The following is a 19,717-nucleotide window of genomic DNA, read 5'->3' as shown; positions in this document are numbered from 1 at the left end:
CTGTATCTTTTGTGATCCCAACTGGAAATGACATTGTAAAGATAATGCAATATGGATTCAGCCAGATTTACTGGAGTATATTTGTGGACCTCATCAGCTTTTTCTCTTTAACTCTTCTCTTTCTTCTTCTCTTTGCCTTAGTTCTTGTCTCCCGCAATATTCTGTGAATATATATTATAGGTCATCTTTTTGAGTAATTGTCAGTGTGGTTAACCCTTTCACTTTGTTACAGACTCTAAAGTGAGGCCCCCAAATCTCAGTGCTCAGCAAATAGACATCTCTCATCTCAACAAAAGACAGTACAGTGATCTCCTAGCTTATCAAGTGTGAGACTGAAATTCTGGCTTAATTCTTCAGGAAACTTCCTGTATGATTTTGTTGAACTTCTTTGTTTCTCCATTCCTCCACAATCCATTAGGAAAATGTCTGTAATAAATTTCTGTACCTGTAAGTGTAAGAAAGTTGTTCAGATCTGCTCATGAACTGTTTAGATATCATGGTAAAAGTATCCTGAGACTGTAAAAAGAAGAAATATGACAAGGTCTGGACTTTTGTGTGTCCTTCCTTAATTTAATTCTCAAGGAACGTTCTTTAGCCTATTTGGAATAATCAGTTCAAACCCAAAGATTTCCCAGCTTTCCTCATGAGGAGTATGAAAAAGAGGAAGTTGTTAATTTTCATGCACCTTTGTAAAGTTAAGACAAAGTTTTAAAAAAACAAAACAAAACCCATCTCATTATTATATAATTTTGAAGCATTGTAAATCAGAGTACTGACTGGTATTAACTCCACAATATGCATTAAATTCTAAGTTCCCTCTGTTTTTTGTAAAAATTGCACTTATGAAGGATCTAAACAGAATTCGTTTGCTTTGTAGGTGGTGGACTGTGCTTGGGACGAACTGGTCAAGATCTATACTCCATCATGTCTGGCAGTTCCTGTTTAGAGGAAAAGTGATGATCTCACACACCAGGAACCTTTCTCTCTTTCAGACTTGTGCTAAAGTGTCAACTGTATCACTAATCTTAGTGTCTCTTTTTAAGTGAAACTGCTTGAATGGAGTGTTGTGCACTTAAACATGTGGAGATTTTAGGGCTTGGTTTACTGTACGGGTAGTACTTGAACTAGCAAAATGTTTAACAGCCACTGAATGGCTGAAGAGTGGCCATAGCAGATATGAGTGGTGTCTTTAGAGTCAAGTCACCCATGCAGTTTTGTGATCTGTCTGGCTAATGATGAGAGCAGAGGCCTGAATCTTCTTGTTCGTTATAAAGAATAAAAGTAACTGGCAGTGTATTTTGATAATGTCACTGTAGAAAAGAAAAGAAAGGGGGGGGGGGAAGAAAAGAAAATAAAGGCTTTTTCACTGTAAAGTTTGTATCACTCAGATGCATTATATGTTTTGCTGTGACTCATGTTGCATTATTTTCTTTTGCAATATGATGAATACTCTTGATTGACAGTAAATGTTGTAGTTTATAGCCAGCTGATTCATTTGACCTTTCTGATTGCTGCTTCAAAAAGATGATAAAGATTATTTTCATATATTTTTTCTGTTAGATCTTCTTGAGTAAAATGGTTGATGAAGTTACGTAGAAAGATACTCTGATAATAGAGAAAATGCTTAGGAAAAAAAAATGAAATATATACAAAACTAATTGGATGACAATCCTCAAGATTTAGAGATAGGGCAGCCATCTCTTCTATTAGACTTGTCTTTTATTTTCATTTAGGAGGTTTTTCCAAGAAGTAGAAGAGGAATGTGACCATATATTCAGTGTTTCTGGACCGCTGACAGCTCAGCCAAAGGGAGAGCTGATGTCCAGACCAACTGAACCTATATATATATATATGTGTGTGTGTGTGTGTGTGTGTGTGTATATATATGTATATATATATATATGTGTATATATATATATATGTATATATATATATGTGTGTGTGTGTGTGTATATATGTGTGTATATATATATATATATGTATATATATATATGTGTGTGTATATATATATATATGTATATACATATATACATATATATATATGTATATATATATATATGCAGATGAACTACATGACATAAACATAGCAGATCCAGCATGGCCAAACTATTACACATATTATAATATACCCAACATGTTATAGGTACGTTGAATACTTTGCATTCCCGTTTTGAGTCCTCAACCCACATGCTGGTATTTTCATCTAAGTTTTCTTGGGCAAATAGAGATGTTCAGTTGTTACGCTTCCCCAGTCACCTTTGAATAGTCTTTTAGGATCCAACTGTGGTAGTACTGCAGTGCTCATTGGTATATGTTAGGCTTCTCTCCTGGTTTACTGCTAGCCTTTTTTTTTTTTTTTTTACCTTCTTAAAGCCGTCTCCCTTCTGCTGTTAACCCACGTTAACATCAAAAGACTCTTTGCAGGTCAGGTCTTTGCAGATCTTTGGTCAGGTTTTCATAGTCTGCTGTTAATGAATGCTGTACACTTCTGGGTTGCACCACTCATAGATCAAGCAATAGCAGACACTTCCAGATCTGCTGGATGCTTTGAAGCAATGAAAGGAAGAATTCAGCTGAGCTAAGACCTGAAGTTGCAGGGAAAGAATGATTCTTCTATCTTGGGGAAGGAGCTGGGGAACTAGCAGATATCCACAGGGAGACATTCATATATTGATTTGATGTATAGGACAGGACAGGGAGAAACTTTTTTCTACAACAGATAATTTGGATCCCAATAGGATCTTGTATTTTTCTGAGTCAGTACAAACTGCCCCCAAAATACCATCTTTTTGAGCTGAATTAATAACAAAAAGTTGATTTTCTTTTTTTTTGTAACATTGTGCTGCACCAAATCCCCAACATTTACTGCACTTTAATTCTTTGTGCTGAGGAATAATGCAGCAATAAAGCTGTGCTGCATGCAGCTTTCAGCAGTACCATGGACCATAAAATCTAATTTCAGGCATTAAAATTGATTATTTCAACTTCAATAGTTACTCCACTCTTCTGTTTTATCTCACTTTTCTGCTTTGACTTCAGCTTACTTGTCAAACTGGAACATTTTGGTGGTGAGTTAGTATTTCATATGCATGTTTCTGGGGGGACAGAGGGAGTGGGATATTCCAGAATGCTGCCATAGCATAGTTGGAAGGGAAAATTTAGAAAACCTAATGCAGGGGAAAAAATAATGGAATTCTGAACATGCACACTTAGCACATAGATTAAACTTTTCCTCAACTGCCTTCTGTCCCCTCATGTCTAGTTAGCTTCAGTGCTGAGGGTTGCTGCATCCAGATTTAATTCTCTTGAAAGATGAGCACATCCAGAAGATGCACACAGTAAATAAAAACTGTGGCCTTTAGTCTTCCTGTGTGGTCTTTGAATGGAGAGAATGCGCTGTAACATTTCTGCACTGTAACAGAAAAAAAACAATCTGGCAATAGTTGTTGCTGATTCTTAATTCTCAGGGAATATTTGCTATAGTTGTTTTAAAGAAACAATTTTTATTTTATGATCAAAATATTAGCTTCCAATCTTTTTTTTTTTTTTTGTCTACTGAAACATTGTTTAATGACAACAGTCTAAAAGATGTAACGTGTTCTACTTTTAAACTTGCTCCTGTGGAAGATTTTGGTTTTTTGGAGTCTGTGGGTTTCTCTTTGGTTCAAGAAATATACTGATTAACCAAGTTCTTAAAGAGTGGATTAAAGAGTGGATTTGTTGTTCTGTAATGCTATTAAATTAATTGCACACAGTATCTTTGGCTATACTCTTGTGTTCACTTCCCCAATTAAGAAATGTCAATCAAAAAGTAAATGCAGAGAAAGATACTGAGAGTATCTTGTAAGTAGAGTACTGTAATCATGGTTTATCTCTTGTATGAATACTGGGTGATGGTCACATTTTTCCTCTGTACTTCTAGGGACCATACTTTATGCAACTTTTCCTAGCTGTATGTCCCATCAGGTCTGCCTTTTGACAAAGGAAAGCTATTTTAAATGATTCTTTGTGTCTGCTTGTGCAGAGTATGTGACAGTGAAGAAGTGATCTCTTTCTTCTAGCCAAGTACAGTGCTGGCCTCAGATTTTGCTGCATAAGCACGAGTGTACTAACACCTTTCAGTAGTACTGCTCAGCTTTGAATGTGCTCAGGGTTGTGGGATAGGGAATGGATACAACTCTGCACAATGCTTCCCCAGGAGACCTCATGGTCAAAGCAAATTGTCCATTAAACATTTTGTATAGATCTTTACCATTTTCATCCAAGAAGCCATTTTAAAAAACCCTCTGCCCTTAGGAAGACACCAGTTTGCTCCAGGTATTTTTTTTCCTCTCACCCATTGTACTTAGGTGAAATGCAAAACTGAGCATAATTTCCATTAAAGGATTAGAGTTAAGGCATCATAATCATCTCTTCAGGATAAAGAACCACAGAGCGATTCATGACTATGATCTGTGCCCCACTGCTAGGCCAAAGTTGTGTAAAAGAGTCAATTTACGAAGTAGGCACCCACTGTTCTCTGGACACCAGAACAACTAGTGTAAGGGAAGTACCTTCACTGCAGTGTCACGTCAAATGACGTTTCTCTGTTGCTTTATCCAATTCCTTCCCACTGAAGTGCAGGAAAAGACATTTTTTCTGACTCTGGAGTGGTAGAGAGGCCATGGGATTGAACACTGGATTCTGGCCTGAATCCGTGTTGAGAAAGGGATGGTTCGGCAAGGGACAACAGCTTCCCCTCCACCTCCCTTTGCTATCTATACACAAGACTAATATTAGCAATGCCATGAGAGATGTTGCAAGAGATGCTGCCCTTGCAACACAGATGAGTACCAAAAGTGGTACTTGGACACTTGAGTTTCCAAATTCAGCATTGGTGCAGCCTCACTTTGAGTACTCCATGCAGTTCTGGGCACCACAATATAAAAAGGATGTGAAGGTCCTTGAATGTGTCCAGAAGAGGACTGCAAAGCTGGTGAAAGGGTAAGAAGGCATATTCTGTGAGGAGAGGCTGAGGACTTTGGGCATGTCTAGTTTGGAGAAAAGGAGATTGAGGTGTGACCTCATCATTCTCTGCCACTTCCTGAGGAGGGCAAGCGGAGAGGGAGGTGCTGATCTCTTCTTCTTGGGATACAGTGATAGGATGCATGGGAATGGTTCAAAGACACACCAGAGGAGGTTCAGACTGGACATTAGGAAGCATTTTCTTACCAAAAGGGTAGTCAAACACTGGAACAGGCTTCCTAGAAAAGTGGTCAATGTCCCAAGCCTATCAGTGTGCAAGAGGCATTTGGACAATGCCCTTAACAACACGATTTAATTTTTGGTCAGACCTGAACTGGTCAGGTAGTTGGACTAGATGATCATTCCAGATTCCTTACAAGTGAGATAGTCTGTTAAAATTTTTATGCTTCTGTTTGTTTTTCTGTTTCTGTCAGAGAAGTATGAAGTCCCCAAAGCAGATTCGCAGCCTGAAGTGAGTCAAGAGACTCACTTCTCTAGCAGTAATTTCACTGGGGAGGGGACTAAATTTTTTCTTCCAGAGGTTAAGCTTAGGTGGAGTCCAGATTACTAGAGTATTTCCAGAAAGAACAATTAGATTTTTTTCCATCTGCATTCATTTGGCAGAAGGAGCTTTTTTCCTCCCATGTGCAAACACTGTCATGGTGATCCACACGTTCCTTTACATTGTGCTGCATGTGGGCTCAGGGTGAGTCCAAATGGAGGCTGGTGTAAATGTGTTGGCACATTTCTTCAGTGGGTTCTGAAGCCAGACTTGGACTCCAGTACCTATGGTTTCCTTTCCCTCATTACCAATTTTCATCTTCAGACATTCATACTCAATGTGTACTTTGTTTCATTTTATAAACCTTGTCCTGCCTCCTATCCCCTGCCTGTACCAGCTCCACTGTTAGTTCTAACCCAGGAAAGTTGTAACACATCCTCTTTGGTGTGACTGATCTCTGTGACCACTGAGAGCTTATTACTGTGCCCAGCACTAATCCTGGGCATACACAGCTGTTCCTGGCTCAGACAAAGAGACCAGTGCTGTGGGTCCTGTGTGCTCTTTTTGCCACTCCTCCATACTAGCGTGCTCATTTAGTGCACACTTGCTTGCTTGGCATTCCAAACACCTGCCCTACTCTTGCTGGGAACTGTTGGCATCAGCACCCCTTTCCTGTGATTGCTACAGGTCTTACCTAACACCAAACAAGAGTTTCCAGGGAAATGGCTGGGAAGAAGGACAGCTGGCTTTGGAAGCTGGGGGTATCTAGTGAGGTCTGGGAAATGAACTAAGACTGAAATACAATATTTTTCTGCAGAAAACTCACAGAAAATAGTTATGCCTTTTTAATACTGATGAAATGCATGGGGTGCTTGTGCAAAGTTCTGTACAAGCCCACAAGAGCTGGCAATCCTTGTCAGGATCTGCCCCAATCTTTTTATGACAAGTCTTCTGAAAACAAGCTTTGGGTATCAAGTGTGCCATTTTTTCCCAAGCTGGCTCTTCCTAATATTGTTCCCATGAAGAGGCAGGAGGCTGGTTTTGTTTAAAATAAAGAATAATTTTGCTAATCTCATATTGATGAGTGAAAGGCATTCTTACTAGTGAGAGAAACCTAACATGTATAATGTTAAAAGAAGGCTCAAGATTATAAGGCAGCTCTGAATAGAAGTATAGTTTTTAATTCCCTTGCATTGCCTGACACTTCTGGAGACTGGTAGAGAGAACTGCTTTTGCTTTTCCTCAGAATCGAGGTGGTCTATTGCAGTCTCTTATTAAAACCTTAATCTGGCAAGTCGAGAGAAAGAGTCAGCTTATTTAAACTTTATGATGCTTTAATACATCAATTTCAGAGACTTTGTGTGGTTGCCAGTTTTTAGTGACTTCTCAAGGAAAATCCCCCTGCAAGAACCCGTTTCTTCCTGCTTTCTTAGCAGCCGTTCCCCTCTCTCCGACGTCCCCTGCCTGAGAAGGGGTTCCCTTGGACAAGCCGGGCGCGGCCGGGACCCCGACGCGGGGAAACGGGGGCTACGGGACGAATGTTGCCGGTATGCTCGATGCATGCTTTTTCCTGGAAGGCCGTATAATTTTGAGGAGAAAGAAGCGGTACCCTCCTGCTTGTGCACGCGGAGGGGAAGCTGCACTGATCTCCCCGCTCCGAGAGACGTGAGGTTTCCGACGGGTCTTTCACGTTATTTTGGGGCCAGAGGCACTCCGCCGCGGAGCTGCGGGTACCCTGCAGTTATCCCCGGGGGGAAAGCACCGCGGTGCCCGCTACCGCTGCACTCCCTCCTACACCCGACCGGGTTCGGGAGGGCTTGCGGGCGGCGGGGGGTCTTTCCCACTCCCGCTGAGCCAGGCGTGCTCCGGGAGACACCGCGGGGCGAAGCTGGGGGGACACCGAGGGCAGGGAGGGCGGGATGGAGGACACCGAGAGCGGCGGCGCAGACACCCTGGGGATGGCGGGGGTAGGCACGGGGGACGGGGAGGGGACGGGAGGGGGCACGCGGAGGAGGGAGGACACGTAGGGGGCGGCGCGGGGGGTGCACGTCGGGGGGGGGGTGGCTGCCCTGCCGGGAACGCGTCCTGCCTCCGCCCGCCCCCCGCCTCCGCTCGGCCCCGTTCCCCCGCGCCGCCGCCGCGGCGGGTGGCCGGGCGGGTGGCCGGGCGGGCGGCAGAACCGCGGGCCCTGGCGGCGGGGCCGTACGCGGGGAGGATGCTCCGGTGGCGGGGCCGGGCGCGGGGCGTCGCGGTGGCGGTGGCGCACGGGCTCTGCTCGGGCTCGCTGAACATCCTGCTCAAGTTCCTGCTGGCCCGCTACCACTTCGCTTTCCTGACGCTGCTGCAGTGCCTCAGCAGCGCGGCGGCGGCGCTGGGGCTGGAGGCGCTGCGGCGGCGGGGGCTGGCGGCGCTGCCGCCCTTCGGGCTCCGCCTGGCGCGCCCCTTCGCCGCCGTGGCTGCCTTGGCCACCCTGCAGTCCACCCTCACCCTCTGGTCCCTGCGCGGCCTCAGCCTCCCCATGTACGTCGTCTTCAAGCGCTGCCTGCCCCTCGTCACCCTCGTCACCGGCGCCCTGGTGCTCCGCGACGGCATGCCCTCGCCCGGTGTCCTCGTCGCAGTCCTCATCACCACCTGCGGCGCCGCCCTGGCCGGTGAGTGCGACCGCGGCCGCGACCGCACCGAGGGGGACGGGGCGGACCGGGATGCGGCGGGACGGGGCGAGCGGCCGCGCCGCGGAGCGCCCCGACGGGGCCACCGCCTCTGCAGCGGCAACCACGGCCGCTCCGGCTCGGGTTTGGGTCGGGACGAGGAGGGCGGCGGGGGGAAAACCGTGAGGATACGGCTGGTGTGCAGTCCTGGGGGGACAGCTGCGACCCCACGGGGGCAGGTGCAGCCTTGCAGGGATGGATGATTGGTACATTCTTGCAGGGCTCGGTGCATCCTTATGGGGATCGGTGTAAACCTGTGGTCCCTTTCTAGGGAAGGTGCAACCTTATGGAGGGATGCATAGTCTTATGGGAAGTGGGTGCACCTACAGGGGTAGATGTAATGTTCTGGGGGCAACTACAAGCCCATGGGGGCAACTGCAGCCATACTGCAGTAGGTGCAATCTTACAGGGGTAGATGCAAGCTTAGGGGTCAGCTGCAACCCTCTGAGGCCAGGAGGACCCATGTTGCTTTCCAGCCGAGGTGTAGGTGGGCTAGGAAGCAAAGCTGGTACTCTGTGCCCTGGCAGCACTCCTGAGGGCTGTCCCAGAGAACAGAGCACACGCACAATGACTAGTTTAATATGCAAAGAGGTCTGATGGGGCTCAGAAGGGAAGGTCTCGCTTCAGGGACCCCACAGGGGTCTGTTGCTAGAGGGTGCAGAATGGCCAGTGAGTTGGAGGGCAGGCAGCCTGGCCGGCCAGAGCTGGCAAGTGTCTGCGCTGGCAAGAGGACGTTCAGGGTTGCTGTGTGTATGTGCGGTTTCAGCTACAAATCTCCCACAGTGTCTTCACAAAAGGGAGAAAACAATCTGATTTTGACTGTGGGATTTAGGGGGGGCATGAAAGACATTCAGTAGGTTTGCAGCTTGAAAAAAAAGCAAATGAGATATCTGCTGAGAGGCAAGTGTGTCCAGCCTTGGGACAAGCATAACAAGTCCTAGGAGTTATGGAAAGTGCAATGATGTCTATTTCCTAAATATCCCTCTAGTCCAAAACAGTGCTCTCTTTCTGTCTCACATGCAAAACGCATGCTTATTTCTCTCTGTGACTCCTGACAGGAGCTGGTGACCTGACTGGGGATGCCATGGGCTATGTGACAGGCGTGCTGGCTGTGCTGATACATGCTGCCTACCTGGTGCTCATTCAGAAAACCAGTGTAGACAGTGAATATGGACCCCTGACAGCACAGTACGCCATTGCTGTTTCGGCCACACCTTTTCTCATCATCTGCTCCTTTGCCAGCATGGATTCCATCAATGTCTGGTCCTTCCCAGGGTGGAAGGACCCTGCCATGGTATGCATCTTTATTGCCTGTGTCCTGATTAGCTGTGCCATGAACTTTACCACCCTTCACTGCACTTACATTAACTCGGCTGTGACCACCAGCTTCGTAGGGGTGGTGAAGAGTATAGCCACCATCACGGTAGGCATGGTGGCATTCAATGATGTGGAGCCCACAAGATTATTTATAGCTGGTGTTGTGGTCAATACCTTGGGGTCTGTCATTTACTGCGTGGCCAAGTACATTGAGACCAGACGGCAGAGCAATTATGAGGACCTGGAGAAAGAAGCTAGAGAAGAGGAGGGGAAAAGGCAGGCTGGGGACCAAGCTCTGTTTGCCATGGAGGCAGTTTCCCCGGGGAAGGGGGCTGAGGAAGCACCAGTGGAAGGATCAGCCACAGGGGACAGCCAGAGCGGAGAGGAAGAGAAGGACATCACTGAGAAGTCTGCCAAGGCACCTGTGCTCCAGGGAAAATTTACCATCACACAAGAAGTGAACAGGAGCTCGCTGAAAGAAGCCTATCTTGGAGTATGGAGGTTGGTGAGGGGTGCTAATTATATAAAGAAGGATTATTTGATAGAAAATGAAGAGCTACCAAACCCTTAAAAAGCAGGTTTGAAAACTATTTCTTGAGGACAGACACCTGGTTCTCTGTACAGGGGAAAGGCAGAGCATACATTTTACATCAACGCTTACAAATCCAAATCATGCAGGATGACTTTACCTCATTGTCAAAAAGCAAAAGGTCATAGTTTGCTCATGCTTTGGGCTTGCTTTCAGCTGCTTTCAGTACATCACTTTAGTCCCACCTCAGCTAAGGTGTGGAGTCCTCTGCTGCAGACACAGAGAGAGAGTTGGGTAATGGGAAGTCATGGGGTGCTTGCCCAGCAGCCTGGGCTATGAGGGACATCAGCACCATTGAGTTAGTCGGCAGTGCCAGTGACACAGCAGTGGCCTAGAGCTTAGCTTGTGTCTGGAGCCTTGTGATTTTAACACATTCGGAGGCTCTGTCAGTGTGCTTCCATGTCTATATCCATCCAATTATAGGTACTCTATATAAATATATTCCTACAATATAGACTCCTATTAACTGTACTTTTTTGTGCTCCTCTATGTCAATACAATTGCAGCAGAGCTAGAGGTTGTATCAGTTAAGTTATATTGGCATAAAATCACCCTCTTAACTGAAGAATTGAAACTCTCCAGGCTGAGACTTGGACCTGGTTTAAATTGGGTACTTTGTGTCTTCGGTATAAGTACTTTTGTCTTGTGGTGGTGTACATGAAAGCAGAACCAGATCTGAACGTCTAAGAAGCTTTGATTAGCAAAAGAAGGATGTTTATCTACGAGCTTTAACTACACATAGCGTTGGGAATATTAGCTTGACTCAAATAAAAGAGTTTGGAAATGTTATGTGTTGATTGGATTTGAGATGGCTATAAAAAAATTAGGGACAAAGTGTGTGCCTTCTGTCATCCCTCCTTGTACCCTAAAGTCAGGTGAATCAGAACCTGGGCTGGAACCTAGGAATCCTCTCCATCCATTCTTTCATAAGCAGAGGCTGATAGCAGAACTGGGGACACCAACTCTCCGGAGTTCCCAGGGATGCTTTTGCAGGACAGTGCTTCTATATCCTGGCCGTGTGTTGGTACATGGCTTTGTGCATATGAGCCCTTGCTGTCCCTGTGCTGTGTTGTCCAGTGGAAGGAAGCGCGGACAGGCAGGCGAGAGCTGCAGTGTGCTCCAGCAGATCCCATGGCTGAGCGCTTGTGGGTCAGGATGCTCAGCGCGCTCAGCACCAGGATGTCCATGGCTTTCACAGAAGCAGCTCCCCAGTGCCCACACTGTCCCTGTGGGCTGTGAGGGACAGAGCTGCCTCTACCCCAGCCACTCAAGTGCTCCTGTGGAAAGCGTGAAGCAGTCACTTCAGTGAGGCCTCTGGTGAATGTGGTAATATTTTGTCACACATCTGTTTAACTGAAAGGACCATGGAAACAAATGTTCGAGTGTTTCTTAGCCTGGGGATATCCTTTTGGTAGGTGGAGGTACTTGCATGAAACCTTTGCTCAGACTAGAGAGAGAAAAGATTGGACACTCAGTATTTCTCATCCCAAAAGGGTGTCATGGCCATTGGGGCCATCTTGACCACAGACTGAAACAAGCTATTATCATCTCCTGAAAAAATGAACCAAGTTTGTTGTTGTTGTATTTAATATTGTTATTGTTGTTGTTAATAATTATTTATTATAATTTATTAAGCCACTGAACTGAAAATCAATTATTCCCACAGCCCTAATTAATCTGTGCCTAGTCCAATGCTCTCTCAAACTGAGCAGGCAGCATTAGCTCACAGCACATTCAGCACTGGAGTCCAATGTGAGCAATTTGCCCAGCAGGGAATATTTGCAAAACTGCTCTCTGGGGGAGCTTTAGATTCTTGTCAATAAATGCAGGCAGAAACATCAGGTGCTGTGACAGTATGTTTTCTGAGCCAATGCAGAAGCTGGCTGACCTGGCATCACCCATGGATTTTGAAAGAGATGTCCATAAAGACATTTAGGCTAAAAGCCTGTAGCTGCTGAGCTGGAGGACAGGGCATGAAGATCTGTACATCACAGGTTGTGTATAGTTTGTGTTTGAGAGTTGAGAGATGCTGGCTGGATGCCAAAGTACATTTACTTTCTGTACAAGCTCCATATGGGATGTTTTCAATAAAAGCACTATTTATTGTTTCTAGGCTAATATAATAGGGCTTTTGTTAGTTTTTCAAATGCATCCTAGACTAAAGACACTTGTGCCTATGAATTATAGTTGCTGTATTACTGGACTCATTATGATATTGAACTGCATTGTAATCATACAGATGGCTGGAGAGAAACCCACGTTTCTAATCTGTCCTCACTGTGCTCAGTGTTTTCTGTCCACAAAAAAATGTGGATCTTTTTACCACCTGGATACAAGTCTTAGATCCTGTAGTGCACACTCCCATGTTTGACATGTGCTGTATGAAGCTCTTCCCCTGGACTCCTGTTTCAGGAATTTTTCTCAGGGGGAGTAAATGTTTTGTCACTTACTGTTGTTGAATTATTCTTAGGAATCTGTGGAAATTCAAACAGTTTTGATTATTAAAAAAGCTGCTGTTACAATGTTGTACATTTGCATGTATAATCAAAAATGTGATTATATTGTATTCTGTTTATACGTGTAAATTCCCTAAATTAAAATGGGAATTTGGCAAATGCAATCCACTTTTTCAGTAACAGACGCTGTCACACAATAAAATAAAAATACTGCCTCGTGCTGAGGTATTTTAATGGCATCAGCGGAAGACTGCAGAATGAGATGTGGGAATAAAATGCATTGCTTTCCAAAAGCCTTCTGGTTTTCTTATTGTTGCTACTCCAGGGTGCTCATTTTTGGTTCATTTATAGTTATTCTTGTGCCTTTATACCATCCAAGTTTTCTCAACATGTGACCACATGCTATAAATACTGTTATGGACAGAGGGACTAAGAACAGAAAAAAGGAATACAGGAATTTGAAGTGCTGGGCCCTCTGTACAGCTTGAAGTTTCTGTGGTTCTCAACAGTGATTTCTTTGGTTACCTATTTAAAATGATTTAGTGTCACTGGCGTAACTGCGGTAACTTTAGAATAAATAAAAGTAAGATGATACTCATAATTAATAGTTCTATTATAAAGTCACTGTATTATAAAATAACAATATTAATTTATTTATCAATGTTAAGTATTTGTATTACCAACTATGTCACATGGCAACCCTAGGAGATGACTTAAGCATTAACTTTTATCTTTTTGCTTCAAATGAAAGGTACATAATGAGCCTGTGGCTGAAACTGAGTTGTGTCAGAGCAGGCTGCAGTTGGTGATTATTACCAAATTCATCTTAGAGCTCCACACAAATGTGCCTCTAGGTTGATTTAGAGAAAGAAACTGTCCTTGTTACCAGATAATAAATGAACCTGATGCACAATGACCGCTTTGAGAATAAACATGAATTTCAGTGTCAACATATCCTCGAGTAACACCTGCTATAGCACTCTTAGATCTTCAGGTAGACGCACAGACATGCGCACAAATACACATGCAATAGGACAGCAAAAGCCAAACTGGCTTGTCTTTTCTGAAATAATTTTTTTTCTCAAAGTAATTAAAGAGAGGACAGATTATTTGTAGGCAGGTGCAGTTAAAATTTCTAAGGATAAATTCAAAATTTCATACACTGCCGACAAACTAATTTTCTATTTGCCATCACTTCCACAAGAAAAATATACAGCCTACAGAAAAACATCTGAGAGTGAAAGAAACTTTACAGTTTATTAAGCAACAATCCAGAGTCCTGTGTATGTCCAGGGATAGTTTACTGCCAGTGCTTAACAACCTCCTGTAATTCGATTACGTCTGTTTGCTGCAAAGGCTTCAGGAGGCAGAAAGGTGCAAACCCCTCAGCTCTGGTCTCTAAATTAACATTTGAGCATTTTGCTGCTTATCATGGTGAAGGCTTAACACCTTAACCCTCTCTGCCTGTGTCCTGTATAATTTCACATATCGCTTTGAGGTTTCTTCTGTGTATTTTTGAATTGAAGTGCTGTGCAGGCAATTGACTCTGTGTCTCAATTAGCTGCTATATTCATGAGTCAGTAGCTTGTTGGAGGCCGTCAGGAAGCCTTTCGCTTCCATCTCTTTCCTGCCAGGAATTGATGAGCATGCACAACCCTCCTTTCTCTTTTCTTGTTCTCAATGTTTTTTTTCAAATCTTGTTTCCAGTGCCCATCCTGAAAACCTCTGCCAGTGGTGAAGGACTTGCGACAGAGACTTCTGCTATGGTTTTGGTTTTTTTGGTTTTGTTTTGTTTGGTGTTTTTTTTTTTATTAGAAGAGCAGGGAAGGATTGGACCAGAGGGAACTTGTATGACCAGATTTCTTCTTGCTACCTTTGTGCATGTTTCTGCCCACCAGCTCCCTGCATACCAGCTCCCTATATAGCTCAGATGTGGCTGTGTACCAGCTTCTTGTGGAGCTGGGCCGGGGCTGCGTACCAGTGTCCTGCAGAGCTGGGCTGTGCACAGGACAGACGCAGGAGTGAGGGCTCTCACTCTGCCAGCCAGCCAGCACTGAAATCTGGTTGTGCATGCCAGTGTGGATATTTATTATACACATAAAACCAGAAGGAGATTTTTTTGCAGTAAGAATATTTTAAGTAATAAGGCTATAAACCTACTGTTAAGCAGCTGGTTTTTATTATAAGTGGAGACTTAAGAAAGCCAGTCACACTTCAACGGTAGACATTGTACTTGCAAAGTAGAGAGACCATCTGAGAGAGTGGCAGAGAGCATGAAAACAGTGCTCAAAGTACCTGGAATGGGATAAAGATAGATGGGGAGAATATGTGAATTACAAATTAGGATGAATGGGGAATATGTGATAGATTGCAGGAAAGCAAATGTTCTTGCATGAAGGAAAATAGCGACAGCATTAGAAACCTGTGGCCAAACAATACAGTGAACCTGCAGTGAATAAACTTGAATTTGGGGCCCTGAAAGAGCAATACACATGAAGGACAGAGGCAGAATGAATGACCTGGCTGGCGGAAAGACGAGTGTATTTGCTTTTTGTGGTCCTGTGATTTTTTTCCTTATTGGACAGTTGTGGGAAATTTTGCTCTGGACACATTAAGTTTATTAATAAGTTTGTCCTTTATCAAGTAAAAGCAATGCCAGTTCTGTTCTCAAAATTACAGCACTTTTTATAATTAGCTGCTATTGATTTTGTTCCTGACAGAACAAGATTTCAACAATTCTTTAACAGAATTCAGGATTTCTCTGAAAAAGAGCAATAACTTCTAAAGTCACAGACTGTATCATACCTGACATGGCAGTCAAATGAGAGAGAATAATGAGTTGGAACATGATAGTAAACTGGTCAGGTTTTCTGGCTGCCATAAATAATGAGTATCATTAGTAAATAAAAACAGCTACAGGCTATGTATATCACCATTAACTCCTTGTGTCTTGAGTTGTCTTAATTCTAAGTGAATTTTTTGTCTTCAGAGTATCTCTGCAAATTTGTCCTTATGGTTAGTCCAGTTCCAAACCACGTACATCTGATTAAAAGGTAAAATACGGATTTTCCCTTATGATTATCAAACCACTAGCCAACCTGGGCTCTGAAAAACAGAGGGGTTCCCTCTGTCAATGCATCTTCTTGAGTGAGTAATATTCAGGAGCACAGAAAAGGTCCAACAACATATGTTATTGAAAATATATGAAAAACAGCTAAATATGTCCTCATCACAATTTTACAGGGAAAAAAATTGCATTCCCTCAAGCATAGTGGCTGAGAGGCCACTGAGTCTGCATATTCATTGAACACCAGAAGGTCGGTGGACACACAACACACCACAACTGAGTGCACAGATAAACAATTTTGGCCCTGCGATTTACAATATTTTCTAAAAGAAGAGAGACTGAGGTGCATTTGCCTGGCACCGTGGAAAAAATTGCTTAACTTAGGAAAGCTGAGGTGCAGGTCTTTGTGAAGAAGGATCCTTCAAAGAAGGGTCACTGCCAAGCCAGAAGAACATTTCAAAGATTCCTGAGACAGGATTGGACTTTCAAAATGTCTCAACTTCTTTTTTCTTTGTTTTTTATTCATAGAAGTTATGCATTATCAGAATAATTTGTAATATCTGGTCATGTCCTGGGGTGCTTTCTGAGTGCTGAACTCTTCTGGGTGACTTGGATGTTGCAGTGACTTGATCAAACCAGTGCAACTCATGCTGCGTCCAGCTCTGTTATCCAACACAACCAGCACACATTTTTCTTCTGGAGAATCTACTTAACAGTGATTAAGTAAGCTTGTCTTTTATAAAAACAGCTGCTCCAAATATTCAATGCTATAGTTCAAGAAAGACACTAAGCAAATAGCTGGCTGATGTGGAAGATGAAAACAACAATCAGAGCTGCCTTTTTGACAGAAGGTTTTGCAGGAGGAGTTTGGGTTATTTGCTGTAAAAGCTTTAGACTTTTCCCAGCTTTATCTACTTCAGTGCCTTTCTTCAGAACCTGGAAATATTGGTCTTGGCTGAGCTTCGGTGTTGATTTGGCACCATTCATTTTTTTATTTTTTTCCCGAAAACTTCGCCTGTCTCCCTGTTGTGGTCAGATAGGGCACAACACCCGGAGTCCTGGGCCTGGAACACAGCCTGTGAGTCCTCTTCAGGGAAATCAAAGCAGCAGCCAGCAGAAAAAAATGTCAGATGCCACTCTCACAGACTAAAATAAGGACACATTGTTCTGTACTTGAGCTTCATTACAGATTTATAGTCATAATGAACCAGTACAGTGAGTAAGACCTTCAGAGCCAAAACAGTTTCACTGCACATCTGCATTTAAAGCACGGGTTGAAAACAGATTATTTCTTGGTGAGTCTCTTCTTTGTGGATTGTATAGATCCCACATGTTGGCACATAAATTGGTGAACTTTGAAGACTCAGGTTGTGGTGCGAATGCAGATTCCTAGGTGGCAATATAGAGCAGTCATCTCAACCCTTCCCAGTTGCCATCACAGATGCTCTCATCCAGGAGTTCTCTCCTTTGCACTAAAACATTTACGCCTATGTTCATTTTGTGCCTTTTCTGAGCCTTCATTCAGTAGGACATAAACCTAAATGAAAGCATTTTGCTGCATTAGTGGCTCGATAGTGGCTGGTGTTCCACTTCCCCAAGCCAAGGAGAGTGTTGGAAGTGGGTTTTGTGATTACTTTTCTATCCCACCAAGGAGACATCTGTGCTTGAGAAGCTAAGACTCACAATTCCAGCAATGCAAAGTCAAAGAAACAGCCCCTCTGCCCCAAATCTATTTAGTGACGTTGCTGTGGCAATACAACTGATTGTAAAAGCAGCTGCTGCAGGAGAAAAAACAGCTCCTTAGAGGGAGCTGGCACACTGCAGTTCACTCAGTCCCCTCCCCATGCACGGTAACAGGTCAGCTCAGGTGCTCAGTGATATGGTGAGGGAGAGGAGCAGTACAGATTTTACCTGTGCAGTTCAGGCAGGCTATTACTGCAGAAAAACAGTTCTTTTATTACTTCTTTTTTAATGCCAATTGCATCTCCCACTATACTTCTGAAAGGAAATATGCAAATGCACTAATAGTTTTTTTAGAAGAAAAGATTTATTTAAGAAGCAAGTTCCTGCGGGCAATACAACGCTGGCTGAGCTTGCAAAATAATTCAAGGTATGGAGTGAATAGGTTGGTGGCTGCCTTATTTTCATTGCCTTCAAAGTGGCTGGGAAAACTAAGATGTAAAGGTGAGGACTGTAATAAAGAATGAGCTCTGTAAAGTGGCTTTGCTACAGTGAACGTTCAAATGCATTTGAGAATGTCAGGGATTTACCATTATTCTTGAGCTGGCTTGACAAACAATTCTGGCATCTTTACAGTTTGAGCCTTAGAATAAAAAGAAGTCACAAATTCAATCTCCTGCAAGATAAGAACTAGCCAGCTGATTCCCAGAGTGCAGGCAGCACTGATCTGCCCTGCTATTGGTGATCTCTGCTGTGATGGGATATCTAATTTAGGTAAGTGCATTTCCAGCATTAGGGCACATAAAGTCTGACTGTGGGTGGCTTCCAGTAGAGACACACAAGATCAATTTTGCAAATTCATGCAAAAAACTACTCTCATTTTAACTAAAATGCTAAACTTATGTAAGTATTATAAGCTATCAGGGAAAAAGGAAATCTAAGGGAAGCAAAAAAAGTAGAGTCCCCCAGACACATTTCCAAAGACTTACAGTTGCTCTGCATTGTTCAGTCAAAATAATGAATAAACATTAGAGTAGTAGTAAGAAGTACATAGATAATTTGGATTATTTTAAATCCAGCATCACTATCTGAACCAAATATAGGTGTGGGGACCCCATAAGGTGCTTCAGCAGGAGATGCCTGGATCAGAGCCATGGGCATCCCAACGCACCACAGCACTTTCAAGGCTGGAGAAGCCCCCATCCAAGGCACGCAGGGATCTGGGAGGCCGTAAGTCAATACATCTGCTGCCTTATTTTGCCTTTGTGTATTCAGATGAAATTTTAAACTTTACAACTGTTTCATTTGCTGACCGCTTTCTTTCAGGAGCAAACCTCTCTCCACCCATACTTTTTTGTGACAATGCCTCAACTGGCATCCACATTGCAGTATTGCCAGAAAAAAAAAAAAAAAGAAAGCCAGAAGCATTGATTTATTTTTTTTTCTGGACCACAGCCTTCAGACTAATTTAGTAATATATTTTTTTTCTGCTAGCTTGCTTTCTTAAAGACTGGCAAAGATTTAGATGAACTACTCCATTTGCTTTTGGTCTATCTGATATATGAGATAAAGGTAAGATGATCCACCAAAGTTAGCATTTTTTTACACCAGTTGTGACAGGAGCTGCTGTGTTCCAGGGCTGATGTGTATGTCCATTAGACTTGGACTATATCCAGGTCTTTCATTGCTGGGCTCTTTTTAACTGTAAACAGAATTGTACTCCCTCTGAAACTGCGCTCTCACTCACTTTTGCAAGAGGACACGTGAGTATTTGGGGTTTTCATCCATTGATTTTGGACTGTGGGTTAATTCTGTAGATTTGGTGAGATCAATGTGCTTCAAAACAAGTAAAGAGCTGGCTTGCTTCTGCTACACTGTCACTGTCCCATAATGCCAATGAAATTGATTGGGAAAAAGTTGTTTCAGGACAAAAAGGTCCCACGTGAGCTATAAACATCTCTCCTGATCAGGAAATGATGGACATAAAACTACAGAGTTCTGTGCTGTAGCAGCAGAGAGAAGCATAAAAAAGCTCTTGTGAGGGGAGTGTGGTTTGATATACCTGTCACAACAGCTGCTGAGATGCTGTTCAGGATTTTTACCTCGTTTGTTACAATTTTCCATGCTGTGGAACAGTTCCCTGTGGGACTTGTTGTCTATCCAGAATTTAGGGATGACAAATGGAGAGCTTTTTACTGGCTATTTTTTCTCTTGGTGCTACACAGTTTGCTGCCATTTTGTCATTAGTTAAGGTTTTCACCCCATCCCCTGTGTCCAACCACAAACACTGTGCTGGGAGATACTTGCCTCCTGAGTTCAGATGCAGTCTACAAGTTGTGAATCTGCTTGGCAAAATTCAGGGGCAGGAATGTCCGATGCAGGAAACAGGTAGCA

The 19,717-nt window shown here is 43.6% G+C and overlaps 2 protein-coding genes across 2 annotated transcripts in view; both read left to right on the top strand.

Annotated features, from left to right (window-relative positions):
* Nucleotides 1-3,757, top strand: part of PEX7 (peroxisomal biogenesis factor 7) — a 44,331-nt gene extending 40,574 nt beyond the window's left edge. The window contains exon 10 of the mRNA XM_051792619.1: nucleotides 878-3,757. Coding sequence (XP_051648579.1) covers nucleotides 878-946 — 69 coding nt within the window. The 3' untranslated portion in view covers nucleotides 947-3,757. The remainder of the gene's footprint in view (nucleotides 1-877) is intronic.
* A 3,964-nt stretch (nucleotides 3,758-7,721) lies between these two features.
* On the top strand, nucleotides 7,722-13,163 carry SLC35D3 (solute carrier family 35 member D3). The gene is made up of 2 exons (XM_051792605.1): nucleotides 7,722-8,157; nucleotides 9,273-13,163. Exons 1-2 carry the CDS (start codon nucleotides 7,722-7,724, stop codon nucleotides 10,100-10,102), a joined length of 1,266 nt encoding a protein of 421 aa, XP_051648565.1. The 3' UTR covers nucleotides 10,103-13,163.
* The last annotated feature ends 6,554 nt before the right edge of the window (nucleotides 13,164-19,717 follow it).

This window comes from Manacus candei, unplaced genomic scaffold (genome assembly GCF_025592945.1).
Source record: "Manacus candei isolate 608988 ecotype Guabito, Panama unplaced genomic scaffold, ASM2559294v1 h1tg000034l, whole genome shotgun sequence".
Taxonomy (NCBI): domain Eukaryota; kingdom Metazoa; phylum Chordata; class Aves; order Passeriformes; family Pipridae; genus Manacus; species Manacus candei.
The sequence above is the reverse complement of the archived record's forward strand: the minus strand, read 5'-3'. Positions and strand labels throughout refer to the sequence as shown.